This window comes from Stegodyphus dumicola, chromosome 1 (genome assembly GCF_044657685.1).
Source record: "Stegodyphus dumicola isolate Sdum_Otavi_A_Nest chromosome 1, ASM4465768v1".
Lineage (NCBI taxonomy): Eukaryota > Metazoa > Arthropoda > Arachnida > Araneae > Eresidae > Stegodyphus > Stegodyphus dumicola.
Window position 1 is genome coordinate 180,327,035 of NC_140768.1, and position 18,055 is coordinate 180,345,089.

The 18,055-nt window shown below is 31.3% G+C and overlaps 2 protein-coding genes across 6 annotated transcripts in view; one reads left to right on the forward strand and one right to left on the reverse strand.

The window, feature by feature from the left end:
• Positions 1–16,171, reverse strand: part of Uvrag (UV-resistance associated gene) — an 83,796-nt gene extending 67,625 nt beyond the window's left edge. Inside the window, exons 1-3 of one of the 4 annotated variants that reach the window (XM_035354266.2) lie at positions 16,068–16,171; positions 15,303–15,421; positions 10,669–10,777 (exon numbers count right to left, since the gene is read on the reverse strand). In XM_035354266.2, coding sequence (XP_035210157.1) covers positions 10,669–10,777; positions 15,303–15,371 — 178 coding nt within the window. In that variant the 5' untranslated portion in view covers positions 15,372–15,421; positions 16,068–16,171. The other 3 variants (XM_035354271.2, XM_035354279.2, XM_085823377.1) reach the window with 3 other exon arrangements.
• Positions 16,172–16,668: 497 nt separating this feature from the next.
• The window catches only part of LOC118184543 (serine/threonine-protein kinase PAK 2-like), a 135,101-nt gene continuing 133,714 nt past the window's right edge, over positions 16,669–18,055 (forward strand). For both annotated transcript variants that reach the window (XM_035354251.2, XM_085823388.1), the window contains exons 1-2: positions 16,669–16,825; positions 17,473–17,548. In XM_035354251.2, coding sequence (XP_035210142.1) covers positions 17,490–17,548 — 59 coding nt within the window. In that variant the 5' untranslated portion in view covers positions 16,669–16,825; positions 17,473–17,489. The remainder of the gene's footprint in view (positions 16,826–17,472; positions 17,549–18,055) is intronic.

Consider the following 18,055-nt stretch of genomic DNA (forward strand, 5'->3'; position numbering starts at 1 on the left):
AAAACATCTGCCCTGAAGATAAGGATAGTGCTGACAGATCAACTTCCAGTTCATTGCATGCCACACTGATGAATGACTGCCACTGACTGAATGAGAATAAAAAAAAAAAAAAAAAAAAAAGACTGTCCTTGCAAATTTGTAATGGATAGCTAATAACTGCTTTAGAGCTATACATATGGTTACTTTTTCACAATCAAAGGAAGTACCAATGTATCCCACAGGTGGGTAAAAAGAAAAAAATCTGATGTGTACACCACATGAGTTCCTTGTATTGAATATTAAATTATATGCATTTTTCTTGCATTTAATTTAAACTTATTTGATTGAATTAAATCTACTTCATCAATAGAGCATAAACCACAATGGAATAAATGCACTATTTAAAATTCACTATACAGTCAAAAGTCGTTAATCCGGACTCGCCGGGACTTCGGCGATTCCGGATTATAGATCAACAGTTTAAATCTCGTAAGATGGAATGCAGAAATTCTAAAATTAAAAATATGAAACCGTAATTTATGAAATAAATAACAATTATGATCTAAAGGGTATCAAAATTTACAAAAAAGAAAGCTTAATATTTATTTGTTTACTTTACTAAACATTGCTTTCAATGTAAGTTGTTTAAATTGCTTCGTTTTAAGTGATAATACTTTCTCTTTAATTCTATAAACAGACATAATTTCTTGTTCAGTTACAAAGTTTCGCTGTTCAAGTCCCGTAATTGCTGTGCCGAGAATACCGACTAACTTGTCAATCGAAATTTTTTCGTTTTCACTAACCTCTCTGTCACCTTCTTCATGTCTTTATCCATTTTTTGCAGCAATTCCACTTTTTGTTTGATGAACATCGAAACATACTTTCATTTTGTACGATCCTTTGGGAGCTCCAGCATCGGAAATTCTATTTGACATAATCGAAAGTTAAAGTTTACTTTTATAAAATTGCTCTTACAGTCTGCAAAAAATGATAAGCAGCATCCAATTCAAAGATTAAGGAACAACGCAATCATCAACATTAACTGAAATAGATAATTTTAGCTTATACCGTCCGTTATACATTAAACGCGCACGCGAAAACGTATTCTGTTTCATGTGCGCATACTCATATGCGCAGTCGTAAAGGTCTTACGCACACGCGTAAACGCCTATGCGCATGTGTCAACGCAGCGCATGCGCAGAAACTTTTTAGCTTTGAGGTCCGGATTATAGATCATTCCGGATTATGGGTGTCCGAATTAACGACTTTTGACTGTATTAGTTTACCAATACGACACGCTGGCACTAGGTTCAATTAACAGTGTAACATTTAATTTATTTTATAACTACTTAAAACCAAAATAAACAAAGGTTCATCGTGCTAAGCGCTACGTTACCAGTTCCTCATTTCATAACTCAGAATGCAAAAAATTTATATCATCTGAAAAATTAACTAATCGTTGCCACATGTTCTATTCAAATACTATAATAAATCTAAAACCATGTATAAAAGAAATTAAACAAACAAAACAAAAGAGAAACAGTTTTTCACAGACGATTCAGTATTTCTCATTCAATTAATTCAGTTCTCACTTCTCAACAAGGCAAAAATACATAAAAATGCAAAATATCTATATTAAAAATTACAAAGTAAATCTGAAACACTTATTTCCTTGAATAAATTTCAGAATGGATTAAGCATGATTTAATTCACAATAGTAAAAGGAGGTGTTATCTTTGTTGTTGTGAAGAAGCTTAGTGTCCCTAGATTAGCAAACAATCCACTATTTTGCCAAGTTTCAAATGTAAACAAATATGGCCGCTATTGTAAAAATAATTAGGCTTAGCCGCACTTAAACAGCTTTTAAATTGTTGATAATTCTACAAATATTGCATGCAGACTTACTAAACGCATAAAAACCTTAACCGGATGATGAGAACAACATAAATTAAATCATAAGCAAAAAAAGAAAAAAAAAATGCACAATTTACAAACATATAAGAATAAAGAAACTGAGATTACCGAGCCAAGGAACAGAGTGGATATATATATATATATACACACATATATTTATATACTTGGTGCAGCCGATTGCAACCAAAATACGAGGTGCACATCTACATGTTATAGCAATCCTATATACACAATTTCAACGTTCCGAGATTACTCGTTTTCGAGTTAGATACGCACGCACAGATGCCACGAAGAGTTCTCTTTAAAATTCGGCTCTACTCTTATGTGGGGAATGTTATGTCATGATATTCCCTAATCCCCTACTGTGTGACGCATGCATTGCATCAGTATGTGTTTCCCGCCTTTGGGAGAGGACGAGGACTAGCTGGCGAGCGAAGCAGACGTCGCTCGATCGCTCGTATATTATTTCATTAATTGTAATCCTAATGTAATCTATGTTTGTGAATAGTAATAAATGTAAGTTATCAACTATGGTCGTTGCCTTTCCCCACATTTTGGGGGCTTGGCCATGCCTTTTGTGCATGCGTTAATCGAACCCTAGACACCAGCAATCACTAAAGACGTTCAGAAAGCTAACAAAGGCAAGATGGGCCTTTATGATGATTTAATAATCTTCTTCAAGGCGGATGACGTATGTGAATGAATACGTGCCTTTATGATGATTTAATATTCTTCAAGCTGGACGACATATGTGAATGATGTTACATGATACTTGACCATTCTTCTGATTTTGGACGTTAAATCGAAATTTGATTGTGGATTACATTGGATTGGCCAAGAAATATATTGGATTATAAGGACTGCCTTGAAGTTAGGTAGGCCCATTTTTTCCTGATTCGTTCATAATTTATTAGTATTACGATTTTAAGCTGTGTTTATACTGTTTAATTCTCATTCATACATACCCTATTTCATACTCATATTGTCCTATTTTACTGTTTCAAGAACTATGGCCCTAAAATTAGATGATATCCCATTGATCGTGAATTCTCTTAAATATGGCACAACACAAGTTATTAAATTATTTATTATATTAATTCTGATATCGGATATTCCGATTTTGATCATTCTCCGCGAAAGAGAATGCGAAATTTTGCCACGTTCCCGGACGGTTTCGAATGGGCAAAACATAAAGAACTTCTATTAAAAGATTTTTCTTTATCAGATTTCATATCAGAGGCTAATTTATTGCATTTGGAAGCTTCCACTAATAAAGATGTTTTATGTGAAAAAAATTTTTAAGAGCTCACTAATCTGACGGATTTTTCACAATTCTCTAGATGTTAGTTTTTTATCCGATGACGATCATTCAATTTCAAACACTAACAGTGCACTGACGCCTGTAGGTCTAAGTTCTCTGTTCCCCCTTCCCCTCCCTCCACGGCGCCAAGCCCAAATCGCGTTTTTTCTTCTGACACAGAAGTAATAAATTTGAATTCGAGTCGCTCTGATGTTTTGACGGCCAGCACCGAGATTCGCGAGATGAGTCATTACTTTTGGTTTGTTTTGAGAGATCTTTCAAACATTTGCAGAAACTTTTCAGGCAATGATTGCTATTCAGTCCATGCTTTTTTCAATGATATAGAGGATAATTTCTAATTATTCCCAAATCTTACCGACCAGCAAAAATTAGTTTTTTGCGAAACGACTTGTTGTGGGTACTGCTAAAACTTTTTTGTTTTCACAATGGAATCCCAACTCATACGACATGTTTAAAACATTATAACTTAATGAGTTCTCCGATAACATTACGTCTATTGAAATTCATAAACAACTCGAAAGAAGAAAAATGCGCTCGAATAAAAGCTTTATGTAATATTTTATCGCAATGCGCGAAATTGCAAATCGTGATGACGGTGTTATCGACGAGGCTCCTGTCATTCAGTATACCATTCAAGGAATACTAGGTACCCCATCCGATAAAATTATTCTCTACGGTGCAAAATCATATTCTGACTTCAAGGAAAAGTACGCACTTATGAAACTGTAGTTACGACTAGGCATACAAATATCTCTCATCCATCAAATTTTAAAAATACGTATAATGGCCACAGACGTGGTACTGGATGGAAAAATTCAGAACAACAACATGACACAAAATTTAATACACTGGTTCATCTAAAACTAAACCACAAACTTGTTTTAACTGCAATGAGGTCGGACACCTCTTACGGCCCTGTCCTAATCGTTCTCTTGGCCCAAAGTGTCTAACTTGTGGTCGTTTTGGACACAAATCTTTGGATTGTCGCCCCACTACTCCAAATGAGTCTTTCACTCCACCTGCCAGAGTAAATACACTACAAACCTCTTACTGTAATATGTGTAAAACTGTCGTTATACTCTATAGCACAGTTTCTGGATTAATTGACACTGGAAGTGAGGTCACATTACTGAACCAAAACACATGGATTCAACTTGGTTCCCCACCACTTTCAAATAATTCTGGAGTGTTAAGTGGTTTCGGATTCTCGAAAATTCCTATTATTGGCTATTTTCAAACCATTATCAACATTGATAACCAGGACTTTCCTGCTAATATTAGAGTTGTTCCAAATCATTCTATGCAATTTTCTCTTATTGTAGGATGTGATGTAATTAAAAATGTTAAATTAACTACTACACCAGATGGTATATATTTTTCAAAACCTCCCGAGCAATGCTTTGAAACTGCTCCTGAATCTTCCATTTTTGCAATAAATGACGATGTTCCAGCTTTTGATATTGGTTCAAATGTTTCCAAAGAAACTCATGCAGCGGCAGAACGTTTGCTGAATTCTTATGTGCCAAATAAAACAAAGACGATAGATATTAAACTTAATATCACTCTATCCAATGATAAACCGATTTTTCACCCTCCTAGATGCCTTCCTTTCATTGAACGGTAAATTGTTGACAAACAAATAAATGAATGGTTGAAACTTAAAATTATTGAACTTTGTTCATCTCCATATGCCAGTCAAGTTCTGGTGGTGCGTAAAAAAGATGGTACATCCCGTGTTTGCATCGATTATAGGAAACTTAATCGACTTTTAATTAAGGATCATTTTCCTCTTAATCTTATTGATGACATTTTGGATAAACTTCAAGACGGCCAAATTTTTAGTACTCTTGACCTACGTAACGGCTTTTTTCATGTGCCAGTAGCGGACAAAAGTAAACCATATACAGCTTTTGTAACTCACAATGGACAATTCTAGTTTCTTCGAATGCCATTTGGTCTTTCAAATTGCCCTCCAGTATTCCATCGCTTTATAAATTATGTTTTTCGTGATTTAATTGTCAAAGGTTATGTTTTACCCTACATGGACGATGTCGTTATTTCTGCCAAAGATGAAAATGAGGCCATTCATCGTCTCAATCAAGTACTCAAAATTGCTAGTGAATATGGTCTACAGAAATTAATTTTCGTAAATGTCAATTTCTTCACAAAAAAAATTGAATTTCTAGGACATATCGTTGAAGATGGTAAACTTTTTCCTTACCCTTCGAAAACAGAATCTGTAATTAACTACCCCAAACCTAAGAGTACGAAAGACGTCCAACGCTTTCTCGGTCTCACGGGATAACGGGATATCTTAGGAAATACATCTCCTCATATTCTAGCATTGCAAAACCCCTTAGTGATCTCCTTCATAAGGACACCCCCTTTCAATTTCATGCTGATCAGAAAGCTGCATTTCACAGATTAAAATATTTGCTTTCTCAACAACTAGTTTTAAGTATTTTTTATCAAAATAGTCCTATCAAAATTCATACCGACGCATCAATTGACAGCTTGGGGGCAGTCCTACTACAAAAATTTATGAACAATAGGAAATGTTATGTCACGATATTCCCTAATTCCCTATTGTGTGACGTATGCATTGCACCAGCATGCGTTTCCCGCCTTCGGGAGAGGACGAGGACTAGATGGCGAGCGGAGGAGACGTCGCTCGATCACTCGCATATTATTTCATTAATTGTAATTCTAATGTAATCTATGTTTGTGAATAGTAATAAATGTGTGTTATCAACTATGGTCGTTGCCTTTCCCGCCTTTTGTGCATGCGTTAATCAAACCCTAGACACCAGCAGTCACTAAAGACGTTCAGAAAGCTAACAAAGGTAAGACGTGCCTTTATGACTATTTAATATTCTTCTTCAAGGCGGACGACTTATGTGAATGAAGACGTGCCTTTATGACGATTTAATATTCTTCTTCAAGGTGGCCGACGTATGTGAATGAAGACGTGCCTTTATGACTATTTAATATTCTTCAAGCTGGATGACATATGTGAATGATGTTACGTGATACTTGACCATTCTTCTGATTTTGGATTACATTGGATTGGCAAAGAAATATATTGGATTATAAGGACTGCCCCGAAGTTAGGTAGGCCCCTCTTTCTCTGATTTGTTCATAATTTATTAGTATTATGATTTTAAGCTGTGTTTATACTGTTTAATTCTCATTTATACATACCCTATTTCATACTCATATTGTCCTATTTTACTGTTTCAAGAACTATGGCCCTAAAATTAGGTCATATCCTATTGATCACGAATTTTCTTAAATATGGCACAACATGAGTTATTATTTAATACCATGCTCGGATATTTAGATTTTGATCATTCTTTACGAAAGAGAATGCGAAATTTTTCCGCGTTTCCAGACAGTTTCGATTTGGCAAAACATAAAGAACTTCTATTAAAAGATTTTTCTTTACCCTATACATGGTATTCTTTAAAATTTATCTTTGCTATGTTAATTTATTAAAGCGAAGTGTGCGAAGTTCGTAGATTCGTTCGCTGCCTAGATTGTGCAATTCGTAGATTTTTTTTAAGTTAAAACATATCGCTGTATACATAGATTCTTGCCAAATATTTGTGGTTAGAGACTTTACGTTTTTGCTATCTAAATTTTTTGTTTTTGTTTTGGATTTTTAGCTTAAATTGTTTGTTTAAAACTTTTTTCGCATGTGCTAAAACCACGTTTTTGGAGACATTTTAGACTTAAAGTTTGAAATGTAGACATAAAATTTAGATAGTAATATGGCACTGTGGAGATTCTCGCCAATCGCCAAAAATATTTGGCGAGAAATTTGTCACCAAGTGAGGGTGTATATAAGAGTAGTTCCTAAAATTCATTTTAAATCAGTTTTAAAATTTTTTTGGGGGAAAAGAGTTTTTCATTCTGTTCTTAAATACAGATGTCGCGCAAAAAAATCATTAAATTGCATTCGATAGCGGTGAAAATGTATATTTTCGTTGAAATACGATATCCAAATTTTTTTTGCGATTACAATACTAAACTTTACTTCTAAGTAAAATTATCCAAAAACACACAAGCCTCAAAGTTAAAATGTCAGTCAAACTAAGAACCATCAGTATAAATGTGCAGAAACTGAGTAAGCAGATATCTGGCCATAAAGCAAGACATTTCAAAACACTTGGTGCAACATCTCTCCTTCTATGGATGGTTTCCACTAGGTCTAGCTTTACATCAATATTAATCACCTCCAAAGGGTTTCTGGTTGTATATTAGCTAGGATCCCAAGATCTTTCTTAATGTCCAAGACTTTTTGAATAAATACACACTGGGTTTTAAATTTTCTAGGCTTGACAATGCAGTCCCTCCAGTAGGGATCCGCTAGTCATAGCTTTCTATAGAAAACCAATGCCTTCATACCGTCTTTTTCTGAAAATAAGACATCCCCCGAAAATAATCCCTAGTTAAAATAATGTGACAAAAAGAATTCGTTAAAAAAATGCTGTTGATTTATTAAGTAATAATATGTTTAGCTTTCCTAATACTCGTATTTCAGAGAAATGTTTGAAACAAAATATTCCGAGAAATTAATCGTTTACCTCTACAGTTCGTTTCAAATTAATTCTTGAAATTTATCTTAATCAGTTCACTGTTTGCCCCGAGAGAGATACGTTCACAGGAAAGGCATCGGCAAACTCTCGTCGGGGTGAAATTTGGGCTGAACCCCCGAGACACATACGACGATAACTATATCGCAAGACATAAGAGATTCGGACTAATGATTCAACAGGAAATGGATTTGGAAGAAAATCAGAATATAATTCAGAATTTTATTTATGACGATGTTCCAGAAGAAGATGACATGACTGTAATTGAATAAATTTAAATTTCTGTATTCTGTGTAAAATAAATATTAAATAAAAATATATAAATATACTTTTATTTTTGCCCTTCCCCGAAAATAAGCCCTAGCACGTATTTTGGACCAAAAAAGAAAGTAAGACAGTGTCTTATTTTCGGAAAAAGACGGTAATATCTTGGAAGATATATTCTTGGTAATATCTTGGAATATCATTCTTGTCAACAACAACATTGCATCGATAAGTGTGGACTTCACAAATCCTGTAATCAAGCAAAGAGCTTGATTTTGCACCACTTCAAGTTTATTAATCACCGATTGTGAGGCTGCGATGAGAGTTTCATAACAATAGGTCATTAAAGGCAGAAAGGATATAAGTATTAAATACAATGTTAAGCGCGGACTGAGTGCTCCCTCAAATACTTCCTGTTGAATGCTTCAGAATACTAAGTCCATTTGACAATGTTGGTAAGCTGCTCAACATGAAACTTTTAACTTAATTTATTATCACCTGCATTGTCACTCCCAAAAAACATTGGCAATCAAAGTATCTTGGTACTTTAGCTTTAGGCAAAAAATTTCATGGGTTAGAGGAAAAATTGTGAAGCTGTCTTTTCCAAATTCCCAGTCATATATTTTTCACATTAGTTTAAGAGTACCTGCAGGGCGTTATTTAACTGACTTTCAATACATTTTTTCACAATAGTTTGGAGCCTGAGACCAGATTATCAAATTATTAGCAAATAGTAGATAATTAATACCAGGTGTAATTTAAGAGAAGAAACTAGATCATTGACATATATATTAAACAAGGTGCAACTAACAACTGATCTCTGAGTTCAGTTCCAGTTTGTAAATTAAAATATTTGGAGAAGAAATCTCCAAATTTTACCCTGCTTGTGAGAGACCTTTGATGAAATACTCAGAAGCTTCTGGTAGAGCTTTCCTTCGAGAAAGAATCATAAGCCCCTTTAAAGTCAACAGAGACAGCTGGCAAAATGCTTCTGTTATCCAAGCATCCTTTAAACTGTCTGGATTTTGTCGCCTGCTGACAAGTTGATCTATTACTTCGGGAACTAGCCTGTTCTACAGCTAAAATACTAATACTATATTCCTCAAGATACCAGTTCAAATGGTTTACCACAAGCCTTTCCATAGTTTTTGTAAGAATACTCATAAGCAAAATGCGCCGATAGCTGTCCAGGGTTCTTATTTCTCTTTAGAACTGAAATAACAATCACTCTTCTCCAATGTGCGAGAATCTGAGCTTACTCCCATACTTGATAAAAGACATTCAATAATGTTTTTCTTTCCTCACTGCCCAGATGGATAAGAAACTCTGTATGGATATTATCTAAACCAGAAGATTTCTTCAATTTAATTTGTCTAAGTGCGAGTTCCAGTTCTTGTGCAATAAAGAGAGCATCAAAGATAACCTTCCACTTTAAGTTTATCATTATGCATTTTTAATAATTTTTCCATTTATTATCTTTGGCATTTCTCCCGTATATTTTTGCCTTTTGCTGGAATTGGGGATAGGGCTGTAAAAGATGTTTGCAATGGCCTTCTCCTAAAATAGTAATTTATTTCCAATGGAAATCAGATTCTTTCTACATGAGGGTTTACGATTTTGGAGTAAAAAAGATTAATTTACTTTTAATCAAAAATTGATAAATTGCAATATAAATAAAGTGCATAATAAATTATTACATTGTATAAAATTTTCTTTATCTTCAAACACAGAATTTTAAAGGAGAACATAAAGGTAAAATTGATAGTTATAATCATTTATTTACTGATACAAAATTAAGAGCTGATGTCTGTCTGATGTAATAATATATACATACATGACTGAATGCATTCCATGAAATTGAACAAATGCAAAACTTATGTATAATGTTTATTCTATAAAATGCAAATGATTAAAAAGGAAGCAGAAGACAAACGAAGCATCATGAAGATTTCCTATAGCACATGTGTTAAAGGAATATAAATAAATCCAACATTCTGAAGTCTACAAATGCTGCATATGACAAACAGCTATAATTAAAAACAAAATTTTATTTGAAAAAAAATAAAATAAAAAGGTCATAAAAAATCTAAAAATGTTAAATATAAACATCTCACAAATGTTTGAAGTAAATTTTATTACAATGTGTACATAGATAAAGTCAAGGGAGTGCACAATGCCATTTTTGTGCAATCATGGAATGTTTTTTAAGTTAAAATAGGTCAATATGTACATGGATGCTGAGAATGTGCAATTCTTAAAAACATGCCAAACAGTGGGTGATTCTGCACTTTCCCCATTTTTTGCATGTTTACAGAATTAATTCAAATTTGCAACCATCTAATATGTCAATATAATGAGTTAGGGATTTTCTAAAACATACGAAAATAACCAATTTCGTGATTTTTTGAAAACGTGCCAAACTGGACCATAATATTCAGTTTTACCAAAATTTTATTTTAAGAAAAATGATCCAAGAAAATTAGCCTTATATTAGTACAGAAACAAAAATAACATTTGTCTCACAGTAATTATAAATTTATAAATCAGTTTTAAAAACATTTTAACATGTAAATATGAGTCTTATTAAAGCCGTACCTGGTGAAACTGGCCTTTTATGCAAAGTGAAAGCTAAAGCAAAATCTCTGACATTTGTATTCAAAGTTATGTTTCTAGCAGATATGCTTCTCAAGTGACGTAATCGGCGCTGTAAAATAAAATTATGACAGAAGTTATAAATAGAAAAAAGTGGGCTTATCTTTGGAATATGGTAACAGGTAGTTTGGCGACATTTTGGAGGCGATAAAGGATACTACCTAGGACTTTGGTAATAATGTGAGAAGTACTCAGTTCCGATTACGCATTATTTTGTGTGAGGGAAATGAGAGATCATGAGATATGTCATGTGACATTAATGGACGAATTACAGTTCTTTAATCGGAAAAGGGGGTAAATTTGGAAAAATTATTTTGTATTAAGCTTGATTGTGTGTTGTGTGAAATAGTGTTGATTAATTTTCGGATTGCATGGCGCTATGTAAAGTGAATTCTAAATTTGGAGTGCAAGGAAGGGTACATGGTTTGCTGAAAGTAGTTTGAGTATGGGTGAAATTTTATTAATTTTTATTACTTGGTGAATAGACTGCCAGTTGACTACTGGATTTCGGATTTAGAAATTAGCAGTAGTACTGCAGCCGATTGGAACTCTTTCTGTAGGGAAGTGTGCGTGCCACGTAATGAAGATTCTGAAGAAGATTAGGTAAGTTAGTATTTTTAATCATTTGAGGATATTATTTTTATGCATTGTTCTAAATGTAAGGAGTAAATAAATTAATATGGTATTATTGGAATATTGTTATTAACAATGATTTAGTTTAAAGTAATTAGGATTGAAATCCAATTTTTATTAATTTAATGTATGTACTTATTTATATTTTAATTTAATTATATTTTAATTTAATGATCGTGAGTTACATGTTTGTAGTATTTTGGAATACGCTTGAGTAGTATGCGTTGAGTATTTTCATGCATTTTCGTGAAATTTTTCTAATTTATGAGAAAAAAGCAGTGTACATGGATATAGTGAAGAATGTGCGCAATGCCATTTTTGTGCAATTCTGGGATGTTTTTTAAGTAAAAATAAGTCGACGTGTACATGGTTTAGTTATATTTTAATTAAATGATAGTTATTTTGTGAATTTTATGTTTGTAGGAATTTGGTATACGTTTCAGTTGAAGTAAACGTGTATGGAAATAATTTAAATATTTGACACTAAGTATTTGTAACTATTTTTAATGTTTGCATATAAATTTGTTGGTGACGTTTATAATATAATAGATAATTTAGAGGTAAAAGCTTTTGGATATTTTATTTATTTTATACGTGGAAATGTTCATTCTTGGAAAGGGTATATACTTTTTCGCGATCAGGTAATTTCATATATGTGCTTTTTACCGGATTTAAAGATTCACAAAATTTTCATGCACTTTTGTGAAATTTTTCTAATTTATGACAAAAAAGCAGTGTACATGGATATAGTGAGGAGTGTGCGCAATGCCATTTTTGTGCAATTCTGGGATGTTTTTTTTAAGTAAAAATAAGTCGACGTGTACATGGTTTAGTGATATTTTAATTAAATGATAGTTATTTTGTGAATTTTATGTTTGTAGGAATGTGGTATATGTTTCAGTTGAAGTAAACGTGTATGGAAATAATTTAAATATTTGACACTAAGTATTTGTAACTATTTTTAATGTTTGCATATAAATTCGTTGGTGACGTTTATAATAGATAATTTAGAGGTAAAAGCTTTTGGATATTTTATTTATTTTATACGTGGAAATGTTCATTCTTGGAAAGGGTATATACTTTTTCACGATCAGGTAATTTCATATATGTGCTTTTTACCGAGTTTAAAGATTAAGAAAATTTTCCTGCATTTTCGAGCAAATTTTTGTAATTTATGAGAAAATAGCAGTGTAGATGGATAAAGTTAAGAGTGTGTGCAATGCCATTTTTTTGCAATTCTGGGATGTTTTTTTTTAAGTAAAAATAAGTCGACGTGTAAATGGTTTACGTGTATGTGCTATTCTGAAAAACACACAAGGAATTTGCGATTGTGCACTTTTTCCCAATTTTGCAGTTAATATTTGTCATGATTAAGCAGTTTTGTTGCATAAAATTTCTAGCATAAGTGTAATTCGGCTAGTAGATTGTTGGAAAAAGTGTTGAGTAAATAAAAAGAAAAGAAACATGTCTTTACTTTGTGAAGACAAAATGGCGGCGAAAAAAAATAGAGGTTTGCTGTAGCAGAGTTGGTCGCCAAATTATCGCCAAGTTACCATAATCCAAAGATCAAACAAAAAGTGTCAAATAAATTGACATTAAAGAAGAATATAATGAAACTTTAAGAAAATACTGAATTAAACAGTTCTACAGATTCAAAGACAAGTAACATAACGTTATAATAAAGCTTTATGCTGAAACATGAAAAGAAATGTTAATGTATTTTAAGATACAAATCTGAACATCTTATTCCTAAAATGAAAGAGGAGACTAAATGTACACATGTTAGATCAATAAATTTCAAAATGTTTCAGTATGCCCTACCATTAAATCATTATCATTTTTGTTGCTTAACAGATTATAACAGCTGTCAAGATTACTAGTTGATAAGAATTAGTTTGAAACAGTCTAAATCTGCATTATATTACTAAATTTTTTACAAACTACATTGTTTATGTTTCTAGTGACCCAGATCAGAGACAACAAGCTTAAAATGATTTATTAACACTCACGCGAATAAATGAATTAAAAAATGAACACCCTTCCTTCAATTAACAAAAAGTATACTATTTAATTACATGATTATTTAGTTAAATAATATTAAAAAATATTAATTTGTTCACTACAAATATTTGAAATACTGATATTCCCAGTATTCATGTTATTGAACAGAAAACCCATAATATTCATGAATGGTGGAGTAAATCATTTACTGCCTTATGTATGGCATGGACTAAAACATGAGAAGATAGCTCGCAGATACATAATGCTGGCCTTTAACAAAAGTGAGCAAATTGGTGAAAGAACAGGTTTTTAAACCAATAAAACATCCAAATGCTTCAAAAAAGAAATTCTATAACCATTTTCCAAGAATTTTCACAATACAGTGCTTTAGCATTTTTTATTAGATATCACCGTATACTGTCATTGGCCAGCAATTTCACATTAGCAAATTTCAGTGTTTTGTACATGGTTATTTGTATTTTAAGTGTTCATGATTCCAAATGTTACTTTGGAAGTTACTTCAGACCAACAGACTGTTCTTCTGAAGCTATAAGATGTTTCCTTTTCTGGTCTCTCTTTTCGCAATACTCTATTACACAACAAAAATAATTCAAGCCACATCAATAACACATTCCACTAAATAAGTAATTTATGAAAAAACCTGTCAGTATGCACTGGAGTAAGTTTTTCTTTCCTTCTTTTTTCTCCATTTCTCTTTCTTTCTTTTTAGCCCAAAGGGGCAACCCAAAAGGGCTATTAATTTTGTTTTGGCATTTTGCGTTGATTCACTATAAACAGCGAATCACTTTTTAATTTGTCCCCACCAAATATTGCAGCCATGTATTATATTTAAATAAATTAGGTAATGAAGAATCTGCATAAATGCATGCATATTTCTTGCATTGTGATAAAACAACGGTACCTAGAACGGTGCTACCAAAGTAGCACCCCTAAGGCCATCAAATTTTGAATAACATACCAATGTTTCTTTCTTATTAGCAAAAAACCAATGTTTCTTTCTTGTTAGCAAAGTGATTAAAAATATTAAAAATATTCTTAATATAGTTTTTGAATCTGGATATGGTTGAACTAAAACTATGAATTATCTTTAGAAAATTTTACAGCTCCTTAAATCTCTATAATTACCATAGTTCCACGATCTTTTTTCACCAGTCAGAAATGAAGAATCAAAAGTTTAAAAAAGAATTATTTTAATACAGTAGTCCAACTAGAGTACAATGAAGGTCATAAAGTATAAAAATCCCCAAAATCGAATTAAAATAACTTTAAAGTATTACAAATATTTAAATAAATAATACATACTTTAAATTTTTTACAGAAACACTAATGGTATTTAGAATTAAAAACAAACATCAGTTCCAAGTAACTTATTGTTTTATATACTATAGTGAGTCAAACATATAATGAAAGGACAATAGCCTGTCTGAACATGACGAACTGATTAAGAAAGATGATTAACGAAAATAAAATAGTTGAACTTGTAGCACTCGGAATGGAACACAGTGTCAAGATGTAGCATGCTTTTTATTGCTATTAAATACAGTTTTTTAAAATGATGATGGTTTGCAAAATTGAAAGTCTTAATTTCTTTTTTAAAAACCATTTCTAATTTTTTATATTTAATCTAATACCCCTGCTATCCATTTACCTGAAGCAAGTTCCTCACCTTTGTGCTGGTTCTGCTATTACATATTCTCATTGGAATGTGGATTTCTTTTAAAGAAATATCATTGTGATAGTTACCTGTAGTTTATCTATGACTACTTTTTTCATTTCTTATATTCTTACTGTAACTTCAGAAATTACAACTATTCACATAATTTTCCCCTCTCGATTTTCAGGTGATAAAATTAATTAAAGAAAGGAGGATTGTGAAATGAAATACAATATCTAAATGAAATGAATTAATATATAAATTTCACCTGTTGGGTAATGAGAGGAACATGCCGTCGCCGTATTCTTGTATCAAGATGATATTCTGATACTGCCATTTCCAGGAAAACATAAAGTACAACAGTCTAACATATTTCACTTTTCATACCTAAATAAAAAGTGGGAAGCATGTTATCATTTTCCAAAGAAGTAGGTTAAATAAAGGCAAAGCTTTACACATTTTATAAGACAAAATAAATATATCTATAGAAAACAATGCAGCCTAATAGTATATAGCATAGAATAATTGTCGCTTAAGTGGAAAAAATTCACTGGAAACGTATTTAAAAATACAGTAAATTTAAATAAAACTACGCTTTTACTTAAAGTAAATTAACAATAAAAAGTTTAGAAAACGTGTAATTTGTAGGAGTTTTAATCACATTATCAGATATAAATAAAACTCTAAAATGTAAACAACATACAGATGATCTGCATCTACAAGTCTTTCCATTCTTCGTTGTAATTAAAGAATAAATTGGCTTGTATATAATGATATTTACATAAAAAATATTTAATATTTCAAAATTATGTTCTCTTTATTCGCTAATGAATATGTAAGCTAATCAGATTTCTATAACAGGCCACAATTTGTATTCGTAATATAAAATCGTAAAAATGTTAAATATAGACCAACAGGGAAAATAAACGACAGAAAAGAATGAAGTTAATTATACTAGGCTGTAAAAAGTAAAATTTTCTACTAATACATGATCAAAATTAACAAGCCACTGTTAACTGTAATATCTACACACTTCGAACAGAAACAGCCATTCGGTCACGTTATTTTGAATTATCATTTATCAAAATACAGACGATACGAAACACCCTTCCATAGAGTAGAAGTTGATTGTTGCCATTTATAATCAATCTAATACATGTTTAATACTTGGCAACAAAATAAGTAATTTAATGGTAGCTGTCTAAAAATCATTATATACAACTTGGAAAGTGTCTGCTTTTAAACTGAAGTTATTGAACAATTACGGAGATTTATGAATCAGATATATATTATTGATAGTTACACATGAAGCCATATTAATTTAAATTAATTATATTACTTTACTGAAAGACCCAAAAATGTCGAAATTACTAGAAAACTTTCTTGTAGCTCATAATAAGTTTCTGAATAATCAGGCAGACTCATTCTTTTAATTAAAATTAAACATTTGAAGCAGTTTTATTTGCTGCTGCTGTGTCGATGGTAAAATTGTTCAGCTGCTCGTGATTTCTCACATTCAGATTTTACTATTATATTAAATGGTTCTATTCTTTATAGTTATCAGTGATGTAATTATTTTACAACGAGAATCAGATAAATCATTGTTACCACATGTAAACTTCAAGAAAGTGGAGTTTTCAAGATCTTGGCAACGCGGGGGGTTAATGGTGCTGTTTACCGGTTGATGGGAATGTTGGTGTTTTTAAAAAAATTAAATGTATAATTACGTTTTCGTTTTAATTTAGGAAAAAGACTTTTTGAAAGTCTTATTTAATTACAGATTAACGAAGTGTTAGTAGTTTTATCATTCTGTTCATAAATTGTAGATTAAATACCTCTCTAATTTTGACATCACCTTTTCAGTTTTGCATTTCACGCTTAAAATAATGTAAATAACTATAACTTAACAATTTTAATATTTCGATTCGTAAAATATATGTGTTTCATAATCGATTATTCAAGAGCGTGGTGCAAAGAAAATGTTTCATAAATGCATATTAAGTATAAATAAAATTATTTATATTTATATTCCTGTTAAAATTATATAGATATTATATTTTACCATGTTATGTACGTTTGCTTATGTAGTGCTTTTTTCATTCGTTAAAAATTGTTAGTTGCGTAAAGTATGAACATTTTAAAATTATTTATTTTATTTTGCAAATATTTCGTGTACTTAATGACATACTCCACCTGTAAAAATGAATGAATCATACTAACTTTTAGGTTGTTATTAAATGCTTTTTCCTATAGGATTCAATAATTTTTCCCTTATAGGTTTAAGTCAGGTACAGATTTAAATATATATATATACGCCAGTTTGTAAAGTTCATGCATTAATGCAGGAAAAAGATGAGTATAATTTGTAATGTTATTTAAACAGTGATTTTCCCCATCTAGATTTTTTTTTTTTTTTTTTTTTTTTTTTTTTAATATAGTTTTCTATAAATTTACCATGGGTGATAATATTGAAGAAAAACCTCCTGCTCCTCCTGTGCGCCTCACTAGTACAAGGTATGATGTTTTTTATGTAAATTATCTTGTAGTAGTACAAGAACTTTAATTTCTTCATGATCTTGAATGTGGGATTTTATAATTGAGAGTTGTGTAATTGATATTTAGTGTAACTTGTTAAACTATAATTATTTAGTTTTTTTCCTCTTTCTTTCTTCAAAAAAAAGTAAAAAGAGTTTACTCAAAAGATTTTGTTTGTTTTGAAAAGATATATAAAAAATGCTGTTTCATATAATGAAAATATATTTATGTAGTAATATTTTGTGAGTGAAAATGCATACAGAGGCAGTATTGTCTAGAAAAATATATGAAAAAAAGTGTGATAAATAAATATTATTGACTTCAGATTTAATTACATTCTAGAGATCAGTGAAATAAGATACTATTCATTGCATCTAATGTTATTTAAAAATCATCCAATTATTTATCAGATTACATTAAAATTTTAGGAATTATCATCGTTATCGGTTATAAATCTTCAAATAATTAAAATTTTAGTAATTAAAT